Genomic DNA, 21,139 nt, shown 5'->3' with positions numbered 1-21,139 from the left:
TGTTACCAAATATTCATCCAAAGTTTTTTTTTTTGTAATTCTGATTTTTAAAACTTTTAAAATTTTGTTATATAAAAATTATTTCAATTATTTCGATTGTCACATTTAAATTTAAAGTTAAATTTAATTCAGTTAGTGATTGTTGAAAGTATGTCAATATTATACATATTAGCTTACAAATTTCATTTAATTGTTTAACTACTATTTCAGTAAGGTCGGTTTGCTTCAAAAACTAGTTAACTTTAGTTACAACACTAAGAAATAGAAGAAAAACTGTCACACTTTAACCTACATTAGCTTGTCAAATTTACCTCTTAAAATACTAGTAGACAACAAAAAACTCAATTTTTACCATGATGTAGTGCCAATAAGCCCCCTTTTTTAAAAGTTTTATGTCTGTTTTGTCCTTTTAATTGTGTTCTGGTTGTCCTTAATTGTCCTTAATTGTTGTTTTTAGTTTTATAATTTTAACATATGACATCACAATTTTCTGCCAAAACAGAAATTAATTGCTTTTTATCAAAAAATTTGATAATTACAAGTCAAAGAAATTGCACACCCACAAAATAGTACATCTAATTTCATTCATTGTCATATCACTGTCCTCATACTGTAAAAAATTTCGATAAATTAACACACATTTCTAAAATATATATACTTAAATAAATATAAATTTAAATAATATAAAACATCACTTTCATTTAACAAACAATTACATATACCTTGCTCCTATTTCATTTGTTCATCTCTCCCCTCAAGAAACTTCCTCGTTAATTGTCAGACAGTTACAACATTAACCAAAGATCACCCATCATCAGCAATTACAGGATAGTTTGAACTATGTATCACGAATCATTAACTAAAAATTCTTGTACCGGAATGTAAGTAGTATTTTGTTTGTTTCTAATTTATTACAATTTAATAGAATATCTCGTACCAATTTGTGGGTTTTCACTTTGTCTGCTAAATCAATTTTATGCATATTAATAAACACAGACATGTAATATTGGCATAATTACTATAACCTTTTTTGATCTTTATCTTTATAAGACAGCACCCTAATATGGGCTTTTTATAATTTCAGCGTTTAATTTACTTTGTACCGTTTGACCTGAAGATGCCTTGCAAAGTGTAGAAAGCGAAACCGGTCGTTTTGGTAGTAAAATTAAATTGATTGTGAGTAAGTCTAATTTTATTTCTTTTGCCTATTTAAAACAAAAATTGTTTCATTTATTAATGTTTGTATTTTGATAACGATTTCCGAAGTGGAAATTGAACCGTCAATAAACTTATTTTAAACTTCAGTTGTGGCTTATTCCCATTACCATTCCCAAAAGAGTAATTATTTTAAGATGCCACAAGAAAATAGCTTCAGAACAATATTAGTTCCATAAGAAAACAGTTTCAGAACCTTATTATATTTTTACTTATAACATTAATATTACACAATAAAATATTTTTTAATGCCCGTATCGACATAATATTGTTCGTCCATTTATTGGTATCACACTTCCATTCAAGCAATTGGACAGCTATTTGTGAATGTAAATATATGAGAGAACAGAAAAGGATTCATTCAGAAGCTTCTCATTTCGATTACCGGTTCATTTCACTGTGCTAACATAGGAATTGGTACCTGACTTGCATACACTGATATGTCTTCGTATGTGATAGGTCCTACAATTTAGTAATTATAGTAGCAACTGCGGTTCCCAATTTTGGGCTAATTTTTACAGTCGAAAAAAATCGATGTTAGGCGCTTGTAGTCGCAAGCAGGTGTTTTCTGTATGTCACGCGAAAGATTTTTTTAAATATAGTAATATAAATTGTACAGCGGATGTTACGGAGATTTACATTTGTCTGTAACGTGTTTTTATTTAAAAATGGTAGATATCCCATTTTTAAATAAAGATTTGGTTAGCTTATCCAATAGATCAAAGTAATAAATGGGCCACCGGAAGGAAATCCAATGAGTAACGATTTAAGAGAGGTAATTAAAAGTGACAGCAGTAAACGATTTCAAAAATATTATAAACATACTTTAAATAAATTAAAAATAATTATTAAATCTAAAGTACATCCCCAATAATCTAATAATTAAATAATATCAAAAAACATCTGAGGCGCAAAAAAGGACAATAAATGCAATGTTACTGGCGATAAATGATAGAAATAGATAATAACTGACATACATTAAGTTCTCAATATAACGAAAAAAATATAGAAGACATTTATTTCCAATACCATAATAAAGTACATTATCAAAATCATCATTCTCAGCGTATTTTACCGATTATGGTGCAACCTCCCTTACATACTCGTTTTCCATTTCGGCACACGATTGTCTTATATTCACTTCTGTGTACCATATTGTATCTGCTTGTTTATGTCAGTCCCATCTGTTCAAGGCGTCAGCTCTTGACGCCTCTCGGATACCACAGTGCAATTCTAGTAGACCATCTATTCTCAACTCTTCTCGCTAGATTTCCGGTCCACTGCCATTTTATTTGATTATGTGGATTACATCAATGTACTGGGTTTTCTGTCTGATCTATTCTATTCTTTAGCGATCTTTTTTTTATGCCTAGCATGCATCGCTCCTTTGACCTTTAAGTGACTTTGAGTTTCGCTTTTAGCTCTTTCGTTTGTATCCAAGTTTCGCAGCCGTATGTCATGATTGGTAGTATACAATGATGTTCTTTTCTTTAGATGAAGTAGCATTCTGGATTTAAATATTACAGCATTTTTCCCAAAAGATACCCAAGCCAATTTTATTCTTCTGTTGATTTCTGGGAGTAAGTGCACATAGCCAGATTTATGTATTAATTGTCCCAGGTATTCATACTCATCTCCTGTCTCAAGTGCAGTGTTGTTTATTATTACATCTTGGACATCCACTAGCTCATTGTACATGGTTTTTGTTTTTGCCAAGTTCATTGTTAGGCCACCTTTATCGCTAGCTGCATTTAAGTCGCTTAGTTCTTGTATTTCCTTATATAGAGCTTTGTTCTACCAGTTCATTTTGCTGAATATATTTTCTAGATTTTCAGTGAAAAGCTTTGGGGATATTAATTGATCAAAGGTTCCATTGCTGCCTTGGGATATATAGAATCAAAAGCCTTCTCGAAATCTAACGTTATGGCTAGCGGTATTTCATATTCTTAAGTTCTACTCATTAGTTCTCGAAGCGTATGGATATATCCAGGGCAATGAATCCACTTCTGAAGCCAGCTTGTCTTCTTGGTTGTGCAGTATCTAATGCATTTTTTAATCTATTGTTGATGATCTTTGTGAATATCTTGTACATGATGGGTAATAGACTTGGAGATCTGTAGTTTTTGATATCTTCTTTGCTACCTTTCTTATGAATGAGAATTATTTTTACTGTATTCCAGTGGTCTGGTATGCATCTTGACTTTAAGGCAGTTCGTAAATATACCCTCTACGATATTCCAGGTTTTTATACCAGCGTATTTAATCAGTTCCACTATTATGCTGTTCCAGCTGTCTATTCCAGCTGTTTTACCATTTTTCATTTTTGTGATTATCAATTCTACTTCTTCCGGAAGGACTTCTAGTATATCTATCTTGTAAACTTGGTGTTTTCTTTATATCCTCTATAATAATATATATCCTCTTAAAATGTTTTCTTATTGTCTTAGAAAGTTATGTGTATTGTATTCTCTGTATGTTGTACTTTCATTTACCTTTTTGTTTTAGCATTATTTTGGTTTTATCAGACAGTTTCCTCCGCAAACAAATATTACAAGTCAATAAAGTTGTTAAATAGGTATTTCATTCTATTGACGTCCCGTTTTTAATCCAATATTATACTACAAAAATTTGGGGGGTGGAAAGCTTGGAGACCCCCTAAAGATGTTGAAAAATTGAGAAAAAAATGTTTCGCTACTTCGGTTTTATTGGCTAAGGCATGCTAACACATAATATAAATTTACATAAAAAATTTTAAACCGTTTTGGAGCAATAATATAAAATTTGGTTTTATTTTGTAACTTAAACACCCCGTAACTTTTTCTGGATGCACTTTTGCAAATAGGTAGGTTAGGCCAAATCGACTTATTTTCATTACTAAAAATCGTGATATAATTTATGACCGATCTTTTGGTGACAACCTGTATAGGTTTATATATTTATATATATATATATATATATATATATATATATATATATATTTATATATATATATATACATATAATAATACTCTTAAGGGAACCTATAACCCCTTAGAGAGCAGATGACAAATAGGGAATGCCCGACCCGGTTTACCGGTGGGCAGGACGGAAATAAAACAATAAAACACCTTCCTTGGACCAACAAGTACTTGTCAATCTGTCTGGCGAGCGTGACAAGTTAAAGCTAAAACAGTTCTTATGAAATATCCGAAACGAATTCCCTAGACGACTAGAGATAGGGTCTTATAATGTCTGATTGAAACTTCAGACAGACTCCCATAGATTCTGGGCGGAGGGGACAGAAATTCGAAACAACAAAAATATACATATTCACAGAAACATCCCACAACTGAGCGGTTCATAGCTACATTTAACATATTAGACTAGGCGGGATCTGTAGAAATTCAGACTATAATGGACATTTTCCATAGGAAGCTATTTTTTTGCTGGAATCCCTTCAGGATGTGCCCAATATCGATAATCACGATATGCGCCAGTCGCAAACCCTGTGCTAAATTTTTTATTTAACAAAATCTGAGAACAATTGAAAATTTCTCATTTTTTTGCTTCTATTTTCGTTTATAATTCGGAAAATATTGATCCTAGAGAAAAAATTATAACAAGTTAAAAGTTTCGTTATTTAATTTTACACAATATTTCGTTAGCTAGAAGTTGAAAATTTAATGTTTATTGTTGAAAAAATAGCAATAATTGGAAAAAAAGTACAAAAAAATGAAGTTAATCCTTTAAATGTTTTCGACTTTCTAAACTTGACTTACAAGCTCCATATTCCGCCTAGAAAAACTTTTTATTATGTTTAAAACGTATGCTAAATTTTGTTAAGATCGGTCGGATAGGTTTTGCATAATAATTTTGCAATCCAGCCTACTGGAAAAAAATCGCAAATTTTCAAATTTATAGTAGTCCCTAAATAAGGCTCTCAGATAGTTACAAATTTTTTTACATATAAAGAAAGGCTCAAACTTCCAAACGCTTCTTGTAAAATTCAAATCGGTTCACTAGGAGAGCCTAGAATATTTTTTAAAGTTTTAAACATTTTTTAGGTTTATAAACAAATTGAATAACTTTACGAGCTGCCACCAACACAATCTACAGCTGAGCAACACTCGCTTCGTGTATATTTCCAAGTACAGCAGTGGCTTGGAAATAACCTGAATGCTACTGAGTGGGGGTGGGAACTAACTCAAAATGGTCTTGAGTCAATACAAACTGAGCAGGTATTACTATCTGACTCATTATTCAGAAATATTATTTGCAAATGTAAAAACACTTTGTACAAAAACATGCAGTTGTATCAAACATGGTCTCAAATGTTCTGAATATTGTCTTCACTGCAATGGTCAGACATGTAAAAATACTGAACACAGTAAAATATTGGAAGAAGTTGAACGAGATATGGATATGGAGTCGATGGATTCCTTAGATTTTCTAGAGGCACAAGATAAAGCTACAGATGAAGGAGAAGAAACATTAAATTTACAGATCGAGGATGAAGATATTGAAATGGAAAATGAAGGTTTTGAGGAAGAAATAAGACCTGAAGATTCTTGTCCTTCCAAAAAAAGAAAAAAATTATTGAAGATTGAGTCAAAATAAAGTTTATTTATGAAAAATTTTTTTTTTTTCGTTCGCCTTTGTTTTAACAATTTAAATTATTTATTAACAATTTATAAATACATATTTGTTTACTAAAAGTAATAATTTACTTCAATGTATAAATTGCAATTAAAAAAAAATACATGAAGAAAAAATGCAATTACTTGTTTAACATACAATTGTTTATTGCAAATTTTCCAATTTGCAATTAAAAATTATATTTGAAAATATGATATTTGCAATCCTTGTCGTCCGAGACATCGATTCAAAAAAAGAGCAAAATTGGTTAACAAGAAGCCGAGATAATGCAATTTTTAGCGCGCGCTATGATTTTGACTCGCCGATTCACATTTCGTGTGAATGTCCCCCACCACCACCTCTCATGCATTCCGAGCGACATTTTACGCAAAAACGGTTTTTTATTTGTCTTTTTTATGGATGTTGCCATGAAGCGCATTACGTAAAACTTTTCATATAAAAAGTACTTGACAATACGAGGGTATTTGTTTAAAAACGAGCCCTCTATCACTTATGGTTACACGGCAAATGTATGCCAATTTGTTCATCAATTATATATTTGTTCATTATTCAATTTGTTTCTAAGCCTCATATATATAAAAAATGTTTAAAACTTTAAAAAAATTTCTAGGCTCTCCTAGTGAACCGAATTGAATTTTACAAAAAGCGTTTGAAAGTTTGAGCCTTCCTTTATGTACAAATAAAAATTTGCAACTATCTGAGGGCCTTATTTAGGGCCTACTATAAATTTGAAAATTTGCGATTTTTTTCCAGTATGTTTCCAGTGCAAAATTATTATGCAAAACCTATCCGACCGATCTCAACAAAATTTAGAACACGTTTTAAACATATTAAAAGGTTTTTCTAGGCGGAATATGGAGCTTGTAAGTCAAGTTTATAAAGTCGAAAACATTTAAAGGATTAACTTCATTTTTTTTTACTTTTTTTTTCCAATTATTGCTATTTTTTCAACAATAAACATTAAATTTTCAACTTCTAGCTAACGAAATATTGTGTAAAAGTGAATAACGAAACTTTTAACTTCTTATAATTTTTTCTCTAGGATCAATATTTTTAGAATTATAAACGAAAATAGGAGCAAAAAATGAGAAATTTTCAATTGTTTTCAGATTTTGTTAAATAAAAAAGTTAGCACAGGGTTTGCGACTGGCGCATATCGTGATTATCGATATTGGGCACATCCTGAAGAGATTCCAGTAAAAAAATAGCTTCCTATGGAAAATGTCCAATCCAAAACTGATCCCGCCTAGACTATATGGGCACTAAGTTTAGAAGAAAACTGCTAGAACTAGTAGAAGAAATAAAGAAACTAAAGTGGACAGTGATAGGACCGGCAGAACTGGTAGCAGAATTGTTTTACACTTCAAGAGCGCTAACATTGAAAAAAGCCATTATATCTTACACAAATCTTGTATTCTAACCTTCCGAACGTTGCTTGTATTTTTGAAATTGTGATCATTTCATCTACAACTGGTATTTGATTAGTTTATTTAATTATTTTTATTAACTGATCTTTGAATATTAAACTCGTAATTTTAACAAGGGAAGACAAGAGAAGCGTCGGTCGACCACTCACAATATGGACTGATGATTTAAGAAGACTCGATAAAAACTGGATAAGAGCGGCGCAAGATAGACGGAGTTGGAATCATGAGGAAGAGGCCTGTGTTCAGCAGTGGACTCTTGAGGCTGGATGATGATGATGATGATGATGATGAATTTTAACAATATATCACTTGCAAACCAAAAGAGTGTTGTCTAATTTGTTTTGTAATTATATTTATACATTATTCTGTAGTACAATTTTTTAAATGTAATGTTTTTCTTTCTAGGCCAGGCGGGCGTAAATCAACTTGGAGGTGTTTTCGTGAACGGTCGTCCTTTGCCAGACTGCGTAAGAAGAAGAATAGTCGAACTGGCCCTTCTCGGAGTTCGACCTTGTGATATATCAAGACAACTTTTAGTGTCGCACGGATGCGTGTCTAAAATTTTGACCAGGTTTTACGAAACAGGATCTATTCGACCAGGTTCTATTGGTGGTTCAAAAACAAAGGTTTGTTTCATTATATTATTAATATGGTAAATTATTTTTTGACAACAAGAAAAATAGGTTTTCTATTTTAACGATATCACTATGCGTAGAAAGTTGGGAGCCAATGTGTAACAATAAAATTCCAACTAACATTGCGAGCGTATTGTTTGAGGCTTTGTCTCTCAGGTGTATGTCTCTCATGTTCTTTTTCCTTACTTGTATATCTATATATATATATATATATATATATATATATATATATATATATATATATATATATATATATATATATATATACAGTGTATCCAATTAACTTTTCATCATATGGGAATTTGTTTTATTATTTATTTACGAAAAACAAATTAACCCAGATTAAAAACAAAGTAAGAAGAATTAAAAACAGGTGAAAAGAAATAACACAGTAATTACGGGTCTACCCGTAATATAATAATACCCGTAATAGTGGCAACAGATGAAACACTCTTAAGAAATAACGTAAAAGATTTTATACAAAAGCGCCTAAAAGATGAAGTCGAAATGGAATCTGCAATGTAGCTAAGAAAGAATATATGTTTGGTACAAATGAAGAATTATGGCGAAAAAATAAGGTAATGAAAGAAAAAAGCAAACTCAGATTTCTTACTGGAGAAAAGATCTTCATCAACGATGACCTGACTGAAAAGGAAAGACACATGAGGCAGGAAATTGTAAATAAAGACAAGGAATTAAGAGCTGAAAGTGAAAACTTCAAGAAAAATAAGAATGCGTACTTAAATATTGCGGCATGGAATGTACGGTAAGTATACAAGGGGGGAGCATTAATTAACCTAATAGAAGAACTTAAAAAATATAAAATACGCATCATAGCAATACAAGAAACACACTTGACTGGATACGACATTGAAAAGATTAGTTCATACACGTTTTATACAAGTGGAGGCAATAATAGGAATTTTGGAGTGGTTTTTCTGGTACATGAAGACGTGTAGAAGGTGAAACGATTTGTAACAAAATCTGACAGAATGTGTGCAATTAGAATTAAAGGAAAAGAGAACATGTTATCGCTGATAAATATACAACTTTCCAACAGGAGAAAAAGGAGAAGAAGTTAAAGATGAATTTTTTGAAGAATTATAGTCATTGTCTGAAGAAAAAGAAATGCCCAGACAAGATATTAAAATCATTATAGGCGACGCCAATTCAAAGGTCGGAAGAGAAGATATATAGAAAAACATAACAGAGAGCGAAAGAAAACATATGAATACAAATGATAATGGCCAAAGATTGATTACATTCGCAATTGAAACCAGGATGAAAACACTGAGTACACATTTCAGGAGAAAGAATATATATAATGGAATGTGGAAATTTCCGCGATCAAATGAACCTAATCAAAATAGACCACATCTTAATACAAAAGAAATTCGCAAAGTTAAAAACAAATGTAAAAATGTGCAAAGGGGCTGACATAGACTCTGATCATTTTTTGGTTAGAATTAATATGAGAGATGCAATAATTAAAAAACATAAACGGAAAAAGAAAGTGCAACCTAAATTTAATTTTAAAAAACTGTGAAAATTTTAAGTAGTGCAGGATTATCAAAAGGATATACAAGAAACTTACGCCAAACAAGTCCTACTGTGAGTAACATACAACAAAAGTTCTTGAAAATGACAAACACTATAAAGGAAGCAACGTCGAAGAACATACCAAGAACTAAAAAAAAAACACTGGTTCTCTGACGAATGTAGAACAGAGTTAAAAAAAGATCAGATTTGGGATTAAAAAGTTTGCGATTGCAAAAACACGACGACCTAGAAAGGTATGCCGAACAACGAAAAAAGTAAAGAAGTATACAGGAAGTATATGGATGATAAAGTAAAGGGTATTGAAGAAAATTACAAGAAAAATAAAATAAGTAATTTTTACAAGGGGTAATATACTTACCCCTTTTTACAAAGGGGTAAGTATATTAGGTCAGATTATATATATTTTTTTAAAACTATGGTGAAAAAATCAACTTGTTATTAATAAATATGGACTAAATATATACTTATGAACGTCAAGTACAATTTTTGATAGAAAAATCAACATAAAATTTATTTGTTTTTCCACGAAAATGATCCTACTTCACTATTAGACAATTATTATAACATATTCTATATTTCATTTAAAAACAAATATTGTTTGGAATAAACGGTTTTTAAAAAATTTTTGGATAGTCATAAAATAGACCACTTTCAGCTGTTGCGTCGGACAGGAAAATCGGAAAACGAGTTTCGTCAGATATGAAAAGTTGTTTTTACTGCTTTTAATGAAAGTATCCCGAATAATCTATATTTATCATCAGAAAATTTTATTTTCGTGTTTTATAATTTTTAAGATATTTTATTAAAAAGAATAGCATTTTCTCTAAATTTTCGGTATTTCGCAAAATCAACATATCGTCGTCGTGAATGTGAAGAGAGCTAACCCACATTTTCTTAAAAATGAGCTAACTGCAGCATCGCAATCAGAAAGAAAGATTTCATATTGTAGTGAAGAGATCATATTGAATTTCATATTGAAGTGAATATGTTGTTTCAAATGGTTTATATTCTAAAGTGTGAAAGGACGCTAAGTGAATTCACAATCTTTTTTTTTTGGAGTGAAGTGATCTATGCCACTTACCACCACCGGGTACTGAACATATTTCCAGTTGTGAACAGAGCTATCAGACGCTTGAGCTTAGTCTGCAAATAACAACAGACAGATAAATTATTATTATACAGTCGATTAGTCACCTTATCGTTAGCTGGGGTTTGCTGTTTGCTGTGCAGCAAAGTCCCACGGTACTCAATATTGTAACAAGTAATAAAATTATTTTATTTGAAAGCTTCTTTGTCTGGGAGTAGTTATAATTGTAAGATAATTTATATACAATTTTTATGGAATTGAGCTAAGGTTTAAGACAAGTAGCTGCAGGAAAAGAGGCAAAAATTATTTGATGATTTTCACTCCATTCAAGATGAAAGAGGAAGATAGAGCTTTATCAGCAGTAGAATTACGAAAAAAATACCTAATCGGCGATATAAATCAAATAATGAAGATGCCGCCTCTAGACGCCAATCAACTATGGTGTACAATTTAAAGTTGGACGACGAAAACATCCAAGTATGTAAAAAGTTTTTTCTGGGTACATTTGATATATCTGGAAAAAAAGTTGAAACGGCATTAAAAAATTCAAAGTCGTCAGGTATCATAGGGGAGGACAAGAGGTCGAAAAGTTCCCCCTAACAAAATCCCAGATAATCAAAAGGAGGTAGTACGTAATCACATCAAATCACTACCGGTGATTGATTCTCACTCTTGTCGAAGTTCAACCAAAAGGAAATACTTACCTTCTGGTTTGTCTGAAAAACGACTTTGCCAGGATTATTTAAAATACTGCGAAGAGTATCAGGAAGATTCAGTGTCGTTTTATTATTATAAACATATATTCAGCACCGAATTTTACTATGGTTTCCACAAACCAAAAAAAGACCAATGTAGCTTTTGCACGCAATTCGCAAATAAAACCGAAGACGAAAAAGAAAAACATGAAGATGAATACAATCTACATCAACTTCGAAAGAAGGAGGCTAGGTAGCATAAGAAAATTGACGCTAAAATTGATAATACTTTCAGCACCTTTACTATGGATATGGAAAAGCATTTACTGACTCCCCAATTAGAAGTGGGGCAATTATATTATAAACGGAAACTAAAAATCTACAATTTTACTGTGTATAATCTCAAAACTACTGTTGCTATTAACTACATGTGGCATGAATTAAATGGTACAAAAGGATCATCAGAAGTAGCTACATGGTTATGAAACATGCTTTCTGAGCTACCATCTGAAGTGAGTAAAGTAACATTTTATTCTGATACTGCAACAGGTCAAAATAGAAATTCTATTTAATCTGCAATGTTTATAAAAGCTTTGTCTTCTTTTGATAATTTACACATTATTAATCAAAAGTTCATGGAATCCGGACATTCCGAAATGGAATGCGACAGCGTTCATTCTGCGATTGAAAGTAGGGGACCAAAAATAAATATATATGTGCCTGACGGGTGGTACACAGTGGCAAGAACAGCCAAAGTAAATCACCCTCTATACGTCGTTAAGGAATTAGATTACAGCCATTTTTTAGATTTTAAAACTTACAGCGAAAAATTAATTATTAACAAAACGAAGACAGTCGATGGCGATGTTATGAAGTGGCTAAATATCAAATGGCTACAATATAGAAAAGAACACCTTGATATAATCTTCTATTAAACACAACTTAGTCAGGTAGACTTCAAACAATTGTGCATTCGTAGAAACACTCGAGTTGACAATAATGTTTTCAGTGAGGTTCCGAAACTTTATCCTTCTGCTTTAGGAATAGAGCCTAAGAAACTAAAAGATCTACAAGATCTTTGTAGGTTAGGTACTATCCCAGCTACTTACCATGATTACTACCTTCGACTTTTAAAACCAATAGAGGGAATCGCTGCAGACGATTCGGAATCCGAGTAGCGATAAAATAATAGGATTTTTGTATAATATTCAATGTTAAATAATATTAAATGTTAAAGACTAAAACCTAAATTGAATTTCTCATACTTTTGTGTTATTTTTGTATCCAAAATTAAACATTTTAAGCATAATATCACCTTGTATTATTTAATTTCGTAGAATTAGATCTTTTCACACAACAAAAAACAGTATGACTCGTGAAAAGTTATCTAGTGGTGAATGGAGCTAAGTGAACGAAACCCTTCTACCCTCATATAAATCAATGTTTTATCAGTGTTTGGCTTAGTACAAAGTAGGTAACACTTTGTTTGATAAATCCTAAAAAAAATTTAGGAATAGTTAGAACAGGAAAGTTATAAGCTAAAATGTATTTTTTCCTGGACATGGTAATCTAAAATGCTCATTATCTCGAAACTGACTTTTGTTGGTTAGCTCTCTTCACATCCACGGCGACGATATTTCGGGACAATTAGAGGAAAAAGCCCCAGAATCAAAAAAATCGCCAAGGGAAACCGTGTCAGACTCGGTCTAATGAAGCGATACTGAAAATTTTGGAAATACTACTGTCATAAACTTTTTTGCCGACGGGCACTCTTTGCGAGACGGCAACTATTACAACTTGAAAGTATATTCAATATTATTTCTATGAGATTAAACCATGATTGATTGTAACGAGAATTACATTTTACATTTTTTTTTAATAAACAATTTTCGAATTGGAAATCGAAACGTCAAAACTAATGTAAAATGTAGTTCTAATTACAATTAATCGTGGATTTATTTATCCCATATAAAACCATATTTAACTTAAATATGACGCAAGAAAACAGTTTTCGAATCTCTTTTTAAATGAACCGTCATAAATTTGGTGTACACCAACTACGACATCATTAAATGCAATAACATCTGAAATATCTAGCGTAATAATTTTTAAACGACCACTTTCCCTAAATAATTCTATCTTGATGGAAATGTTTCACGAAAGTATCTAATGTTTTGATAACGAAATTAATAATCTCTATAATCTCAATTCGAAAACATAACGTGTAGACATCATGTAATGGGCGATGTTCCCAGTTATTTTGTCTCATAATTATATCTAGGGCATGTGGAAACGTTGTGGTTGGACACAGATCCGGTCTTGAATAAAATTGTCACAACAACGAAACTGAATTAAATTATTTTTTATTGTATATGGTCGGTGACGTCATTTTCTCTAAATGGAGTTATCAATAAACTTCAGAATTTGTAAACTTAGACAAAAGACCAAAAAAATTGGAAGATTTTTTAATTATTAGATTTGTAGTGGATTTCCTTTTATGTGGATGGTACTTAAGTCTAGCAAACAAAAAAAAAATTAAATTTCATCCAAACTCATGCGTCGTAAGTTGACAAAAATAGCCGAAATCACGTGTCAATCATGAATTCTCGAAAATTTTGAATTCGATCAAATATCAAGATTCGAAGTTTATTTCTGAGAAAAATTTAATTCTCTTGAATGTCAAAATAACAGGGTTCTATTTAATGGCGGAATTAATCAATGTCCTGGGATTATGTCGAAATGTGTTTACACAGCAAAATAAAGGCACAACAGATAAATTAACAGCTATAATTTAGACAGTTAAAATACTTTAATTTTACAAGCGTCAATAAAAACTGAAAACACCGCCAAAGGAAGAACTGCAATACATAGTAAACATTTAACTTGCATGGTATGGAACAAAAATGATAAAACAGCTCAACAAAATGAAAAAATTTGGTGCTTGAATAGCATGAAAATGAAAAAAATCGTTCTTAAAATACAAACCATACCGCTGGGCCCATAACGGTTTAAATGGGAATAAGCCACAATTAAAGTTTAAAGTAAGTTTATTGACGTTTCAATTTCCACTTCGGAAATCGTTCTCAAAATACAAACGAATTTTAAATATTTTTGTTTCTCTGATTTCGAAAAGTCTTCGTTTTTTTAAAATAGTTTTTTTTATCGATTTTGTCTATATATGTATGTGTTATGTATAATTATAACTTAGCTCGAAAAGAAGACTCTGAGGTTTCTAACTTTATTGCCACAAATTGGTAGCATTGCTCCTGTAGTGATCCTTTTCCAAGTTAACATCATCCTATTCTAACTTGGCTGCACCGTACTGATCACGACCAAATAGTCAGAAATACGTATTTACGGTTGCCTTCTATCCGATATGCATATTTTATTATTTTTTTCCCTTGTGAGCTATGTCAATACTTTCTACTCTATTTTACTATTACTTATTATTATTTATTTAATCAAATTAACCTGTCCGTAATATATGTATATATATATATATATATATATATATATATATATATATATATATATATATATATATATATATAAATGGAATAATAGGAATAGGAATAATAAAAGTAAAAAATAATGGCATGTCTCGCAAAACAAAAAACCAAAAACGGTATATAGATGGAAGGCAACCGTATATACATATTTCTGACTATTCGTCGTCTTCAGTACGGTGCAGCCAAGTTAGAAAAGGAGCATAACTAGTAACGAAAAATTGTTTAAATGTAATGAGGAACGTTAGATCGTTTTAGTGTATTCTCTATGTGTTCTCAGTCAAGTTGAAGTCATGTAAACTAGATATATGTCTTGTATTTGATCGTAGTAAGAGATAATATAAAGCTCCCAGATTCTTAATACCACCTTTAACATTCATCAGTAAATGATTAAGGAAATGTAGGATACTTTAATAAATTCTCATTTGAATTTTTTATTTTCATGATAAAGAATAGTGGTATTATCAAAGTCCATGGAATAGCCTGTGGAATGGATGTGTTAAACTAATGCACACCATTCTGTATGAAAGGGTGAATAACTTTTATGGAGAGTGATCCTAGTCTTAAGTAGTTGAGAAGTTTGACCAATGTACAACTTATTACATGAAGAACAGGGAATGCTTTAGACAATATTACTTATCTTTTTCTATTTTATCCTTAATTTTTGAAAAAAAGGTTGTTAATTGTTAAAGCTGATCTGGGAGCCATATTGATTTTAAAACAATCATTGTTACTATTGTTATTTTACCCTGAAGTAATATCTTTGATATAAGGGTATTGAGAAATATTTATTTAGAGTTGGATTACCAATACGCTGAATTGATAGCGGGGTGATCGCGGGGATGAAAGATATTACTCCGGCAACATACCTGTCGGTCCTAAAACACATTCCTGTCTTAAGCCTTTACTAATCCTAAAATCTTTAGATTCTTGTCTATTTTGGCTGCGCTCTTACATCCTGAGTATAGGGCTTTAACAGCCTTAATGTAATTTTTATTGGCACCATTGTTTTTCAAGCACAACCACAACTTTTTTTTAATTTTACGATATAGTAATCTTCCTCAAGGACGACAAAGTTGAAATGGACAGTTGACCCTCTTTCTATGCATTTCCCCATAAGCTGTTTAATAGTGAATAACCCGTTTATAAAGAGCAACCAGCTCTGAAACCGTTATGATCTTCTAATTCTTTAACTTGTTCTACAATTCGGTGTTTTAGTACTCGCTTATAAATCCTTGCTACAGAACATATTACACTAATTCCCCTGTAACTTTTGCAGTGTTTTCGGCTTGCTTTCTTATAAATGTAAAATATGGTATTACACTCTGTGGGTGGCAGCTCGTCTTCGTTCAGGCACTTATTAAAGATGACTGCAAGGATCTCCATTAATTTAACGGTAGCTTTTATTTCTTATAGCCTTACTTTGAATAAAATTACGTGACGAAAGACAGCTGAGGTATCTGGTGACTGAGAAAAAATTTTGACATAAAAAAGTATTGTGAGAGTTTAAGTAAACTTTTTTGAATATAAATCCAGCTTGTAAATCTGCTATCTCTAGTTTTCAAACAAAACGCTAATTTTATAAGGAAACTAAGAACGATATGTAAATTTACCGTTAGTTTAACCATCGTAAAAGTGATCGTATCATAAACGGTGTGTTATATAGCACTTGGATATCCCTTAATACAGACCGCCCCTGGCGAACGGAAGCCATCTCTAGATGTGTCTTACTGATAAACCCGGGGTTGACATTACAAACACCGGGTCTCATGTGATCCTGTCACGACCGATGGCCTTTGCTAGTTAGCTCCACTACCACTGGACATTGCCAAATCACTTAACCATGAAGGGTGGGAGGATTTTTAAGCATTAGAGCAGTTAATGACCAAATAAAGGCAGTGAAACGTGTAGGTATGACGGACGTAGTGGTGTCCCACAATTTATTGGTCATTATTTCCCTAACGCCAGAATGCAGATAATATATTTGTTTCCTTTAGATTAAATTTTTACAATTAAGTGAAAGCTTTACAATTTATTACATTATATATATATATATATATATATATATATATATATATATATATATATATACATATATTTATATATATACATATATATATATATATATATATATACATATATATATATATATATATATATATATATACATATATATATACATATATATATATATATATATATATATACATATATATATATACATATGTGTATATATATATATATATATATAATTTATTTATATAACTGGTTTTTAAATACTAATATTTCTAGGTTCTCCAAGACAATTGCATGTCACCTGAGGACTTTTTTCTTTTCTCTTGATCATCTATTAATATATTAAAGACTATTTTTTGTATTCTGTTTCTTTCTGTTCTTTATTTTTCTTTTCGTCATAAATTCCTATTAATATTTTTTTCACCCACTTCTAGAACAAGTTTCTTTTAGATTTGCAAAACTAATTTTTAACCCTCTGGAAAAATATATTCAATTCCAAAATCAAGGGCACTGTGAAATACGATAAATAAATGCATAAATAATTAAAATCATTGTTGAAACGCTCTTCTGATAACTGTTGCCTACTTTACATAACTTATAAAAATCCAAATTGTAATAAACCGCTAACCATTAATTTTCAATTTCTTTTATTTCTCAAATTGATCTGGTCACTCTCTTGTTAACTCACTAGCTAACTCCTTCCTTTGGATCTACTGCAAAAAACGAATCTCGATCTTACGCCCTAAAAAAATGCCTTAGCCATATATCTTCATCCATTCGTTTTACGCGACCATACCACTAGGGTTGTCTAGTTTCAACCCTGTCTACAGTGTTATGTACAGTATTTGTCCTCCCTCTAAGATCTTCATTTATCATATGAACGTTTTGGATATACCAGACGCTCTTCTTAGATAATCCATTTCAGCTACTTCAATTATTTTCCTATCTTTTTTAATTACTGTCCCAACTTCTGTCCCATAAGTCATAATGGGCTCTAAAGTCAAGGTTCGATAGATTGTCATTTTGGTTTCATGTTAATATCTTTAGACCATATTAAATAGTTTAAAATGTGTCTCGCCGGTTTGCCCTCCTAAGTTCTATTCTTTATGTCACTCGTCGGAATTTCTTCTTTGGATATTATACACCCGAGATATTTGTATTCTTAACCTATTTTAATACTTCTGTTACGAACTCTGAATCTTAATTGTCTCTCTCTGTTACTCTCGTTAATTATCACATTGGCCATAACTAAATGATGGTCGGATCCACATTCCCATTCACGCTATATCCCATCGAGCAAAAAGACAAAAGAGGGAATTTAATCGTTATGAAAAGGAGAGCAAAAAAGTGGCCCCTGATGGCGGACATATCCGGAAATGCGAATGCGCCAAATTTAAATTTCATGACACTTCACAATAATCATACAGTGGTGTAGGGGTTTTAATTTATCTATTTATTTGTTATATTACATAATATTAATATTACATAATATTAATACATAATACACTTAAAATACTTTTTTTAACACTAGAACACAATAAAGTTTTAATTAAATAATAACAGTAATAGTCTAAAATGTGAAACAATTGTTAAAAAACTTCAATACAAATACAAATAATCTTTCATGTGACAGTTGGGACAAACAATAACATCAGCAATAACATAACCCAACTAAATTTGATTTCTTAAACAAGGAAAGAGCCTCTCTTTCCTTGTTTAATGTGGCCTCTCAAGATGGCACTTCATGTCTAACAATATTTTTGCCCCCACTACCTTTACATTTCCTCTTTTGTCTTTTTGCTCGATGCTATATCCTTAGATTGTATACGTAAATTTGTAGATATCTCTATGCTGTCAAAACCCATTCATAATTTTTAGTGACATTGGTTTACAAAAATCTCTAAGATGCATTCCATTGTCATTGGTTCTTTTTTCACATATTTTCCTACAACCACCTTACAGTTAATTTAAAATATTTTCGTAAATCATCAGATTTCTTCTCTAAACCTAAAAACTAACTTCCTAAATCCCTAAACTTGTCTCAATACAACTGTCAGTTTTGAAATCTCTAGCTATCTGCGTATTTCCTTGAGTAGAATTATGAAATATTTATTCACGAACTTGTTATACAATAAAAATACACGCAAAACACATTATTTGGAGAAAAGCATTTACATCTTTCTACCGTGTGTTTTTGGAACAACGTCAAGCTCATGAGAGCCAAAATAACTCGAAACTAGTTTTAGAATATTATAAAGTCAGTTATAAAGTAACCGATCGGAGGACAAACTATTAAATAATAAATATCATCATCATTCGATATGTTTCACACCTCTCTCTACACAGAAATTGTTTTTATCTGAAAGAATTTTAAATTTTTTTGGTATAGAACATTTTTCTTCTCTTTTATAAAGTTTTCAGAATTTCGTAGTCTTTCAAAACTCTGGACTGCCAACCACATTTCTAAAAACAATACACTCCTATCTCTCTAATTGGACCATCCGAGTTCAAATCAACGATAAATTCTCCACATCACTCACTCTACAAGCTCGGCTCAATTTTAGCACCCAACCTTTACACTGTTTATAACAGCGACCTCCCCGCCCAATAGAGCACGTCGATACCATCCTTCTCTATGCCGACGATACTGCACTACTTTCCTCAGGCACCATCGACGGGACGTTGAGAAATCAAGCCATCCTCTTTAAATATCCGGACATAGAGATATATTTCCTATCCAAAGGTCAGTGTCCTATTTGAGCGTTTAATTTCAGAGGAACCTCAACTAGGACACTGAACTAAATCTCACTGTAAACAGAGTGAGAAAGGGGGCTAAACTGCTAGGAGCGCTATCACTAAATTCGGCAGGACCCAACAAAAAACTCCCCACCACACGCAAAAAAACAATATGAGGCCAATTGTTGAGTACAAGGCGGTTCCTTACACCTCGCTTAACAGCTGCCAAATAAACGCTATCATGGCGACCTAACGCAAAATCCTATGAAAAATCATGAGGAAACAGGCAGACTATCCGTCGGAATTAATCCACCAACTATCTGATATTCCCACAATAGAGAGCAGAATCCGCTCTCTTGGCAAGAGATACGTCCTTCTTAGTAGCTCACTCGTCTCCCTGATCTCTTCAAACTGCATCCACAAAAATTACATTCATAGACTAATATCTGCTCTTTGCCCAATTCGCTCCTTGGTAAGGAAGCTGCCACACCTTGAAGAGGCGCTCCGTTTAAACGAGGTATCATAACGATGTCATTCATTATAAAGGTTTTAAAAAAACATGGAAGGCATTAGCATGACGTAGTTATGATAGCATCATTATGAAATTTTATATCTCGGCATCTTCTGTTTAAACCTCACCTAACATAGATACTTTTAGTTCCAATCCAAAAACTTTCGTACTATTTACTATATACAGTATAATGTACATTTACACATTGCCATTAAGCTGTAATAAGTTTCTGTCTTTCTGTAGTTATATCATTATTTTCTCCATCAAATGGTAATGATCCAAATATAAATAAACTACTGAAAATTATGATTTCGACCCGTGTGCAAATACATGATTGATGATGCATGTTAAGCACACGAAATGTTTGTCTTTGCTAGTCAACATCGATGTGGACAATATAGATGTTAACGCGATAACCTGCTCTTATTTGTGTGCATGTTCGGTTATTACAACACTTAAATGCTGATGAGTTTTTTTATGTCGGTATTAAGTATGCTTTGTTCCATTTAATTATTCATGGTTATTATATTCTTTCGTTTCGTCTAGTGATACTCGGTGTTATAATCTCAAATTTATTTTTGAGACATAACACAAAACTTGACATTAATATCTGAAAATTTAGTATGAGGGGTTTTTATATATTATGTCCAATTAATCTGACATATTTAGAGCCTCATATTACTTTTGGTTATACCGGAAGTTGGCTAAAATGTTTTTACTTCAAATATAAAGTCCTGTGTATTATTATATTTCGATAGAATAGCTCTTGAAAATGATATCAACAAAAGGTTATGATATAATATATTTTGCATAACAAAAATATCCCAAATAAATGGAAAAAATCGGTTACAATCCTCCTTCATAAAAAAGGAGATAAATTAGATCTTGAAAACTATAGGCGGGTAATTCCAAAATAACTTGAAATGTTAAACCAGAAAAAATAGAAAGAAATTGTTTTTTCTTTCTTGTTAGATTTGGAGATAAACAAAAGTAATTTAATAGGAGACCACAAATATAGTATTAGCAGTGAGGTTTTATAATAATTTTTATAATAATTGTTTTTTTCTTATTATTACGATCGTAACATAAATGACAGTCATACAGCTAACGACATTG

The 21,139-nt window shown here is 31.5% G+C and overlaps 1 protein-coding gene across 1 annotated transcript in view; it reads left to right on the top strand.

The window, feature by feature from the left end:
• Positions 1–21,139, top strand: part of Poxn (paired box pox-neuro) — a 143,173-nt gene that overhangs the window by 95,877 nt on the left and 26,157 nt on the right. The window contains exon 3 of the mRNA XM_072520519.1: positions 7,683–7,903. Coding sequence (XP_072376620.1) covers positions 7,683–7,903 — 221 coding nt within the window. The remainder of the gene's footprint in view (positions 1–7,682; positions 7,904–21,139) is intronic.

This window comes from Diabrotica undecimpunctata, chromosome 1, assembly GCF_040954645.1.
Source record: "Diabrotica undecimpunctata isolate CICGRU chromosome 1, icDiaUnde3, whole genome shotgun sequence".
Lineage (NCBI taxonomy): Eukaryota > Metazoa > Arthropoda > Insecta > Coleoptera > Chrysomelidae > Diabrotica > Diabrotica undecimpunctata.
This window is presented reverse-complemented; position numbering and strand designations above follow the sequence as displayed.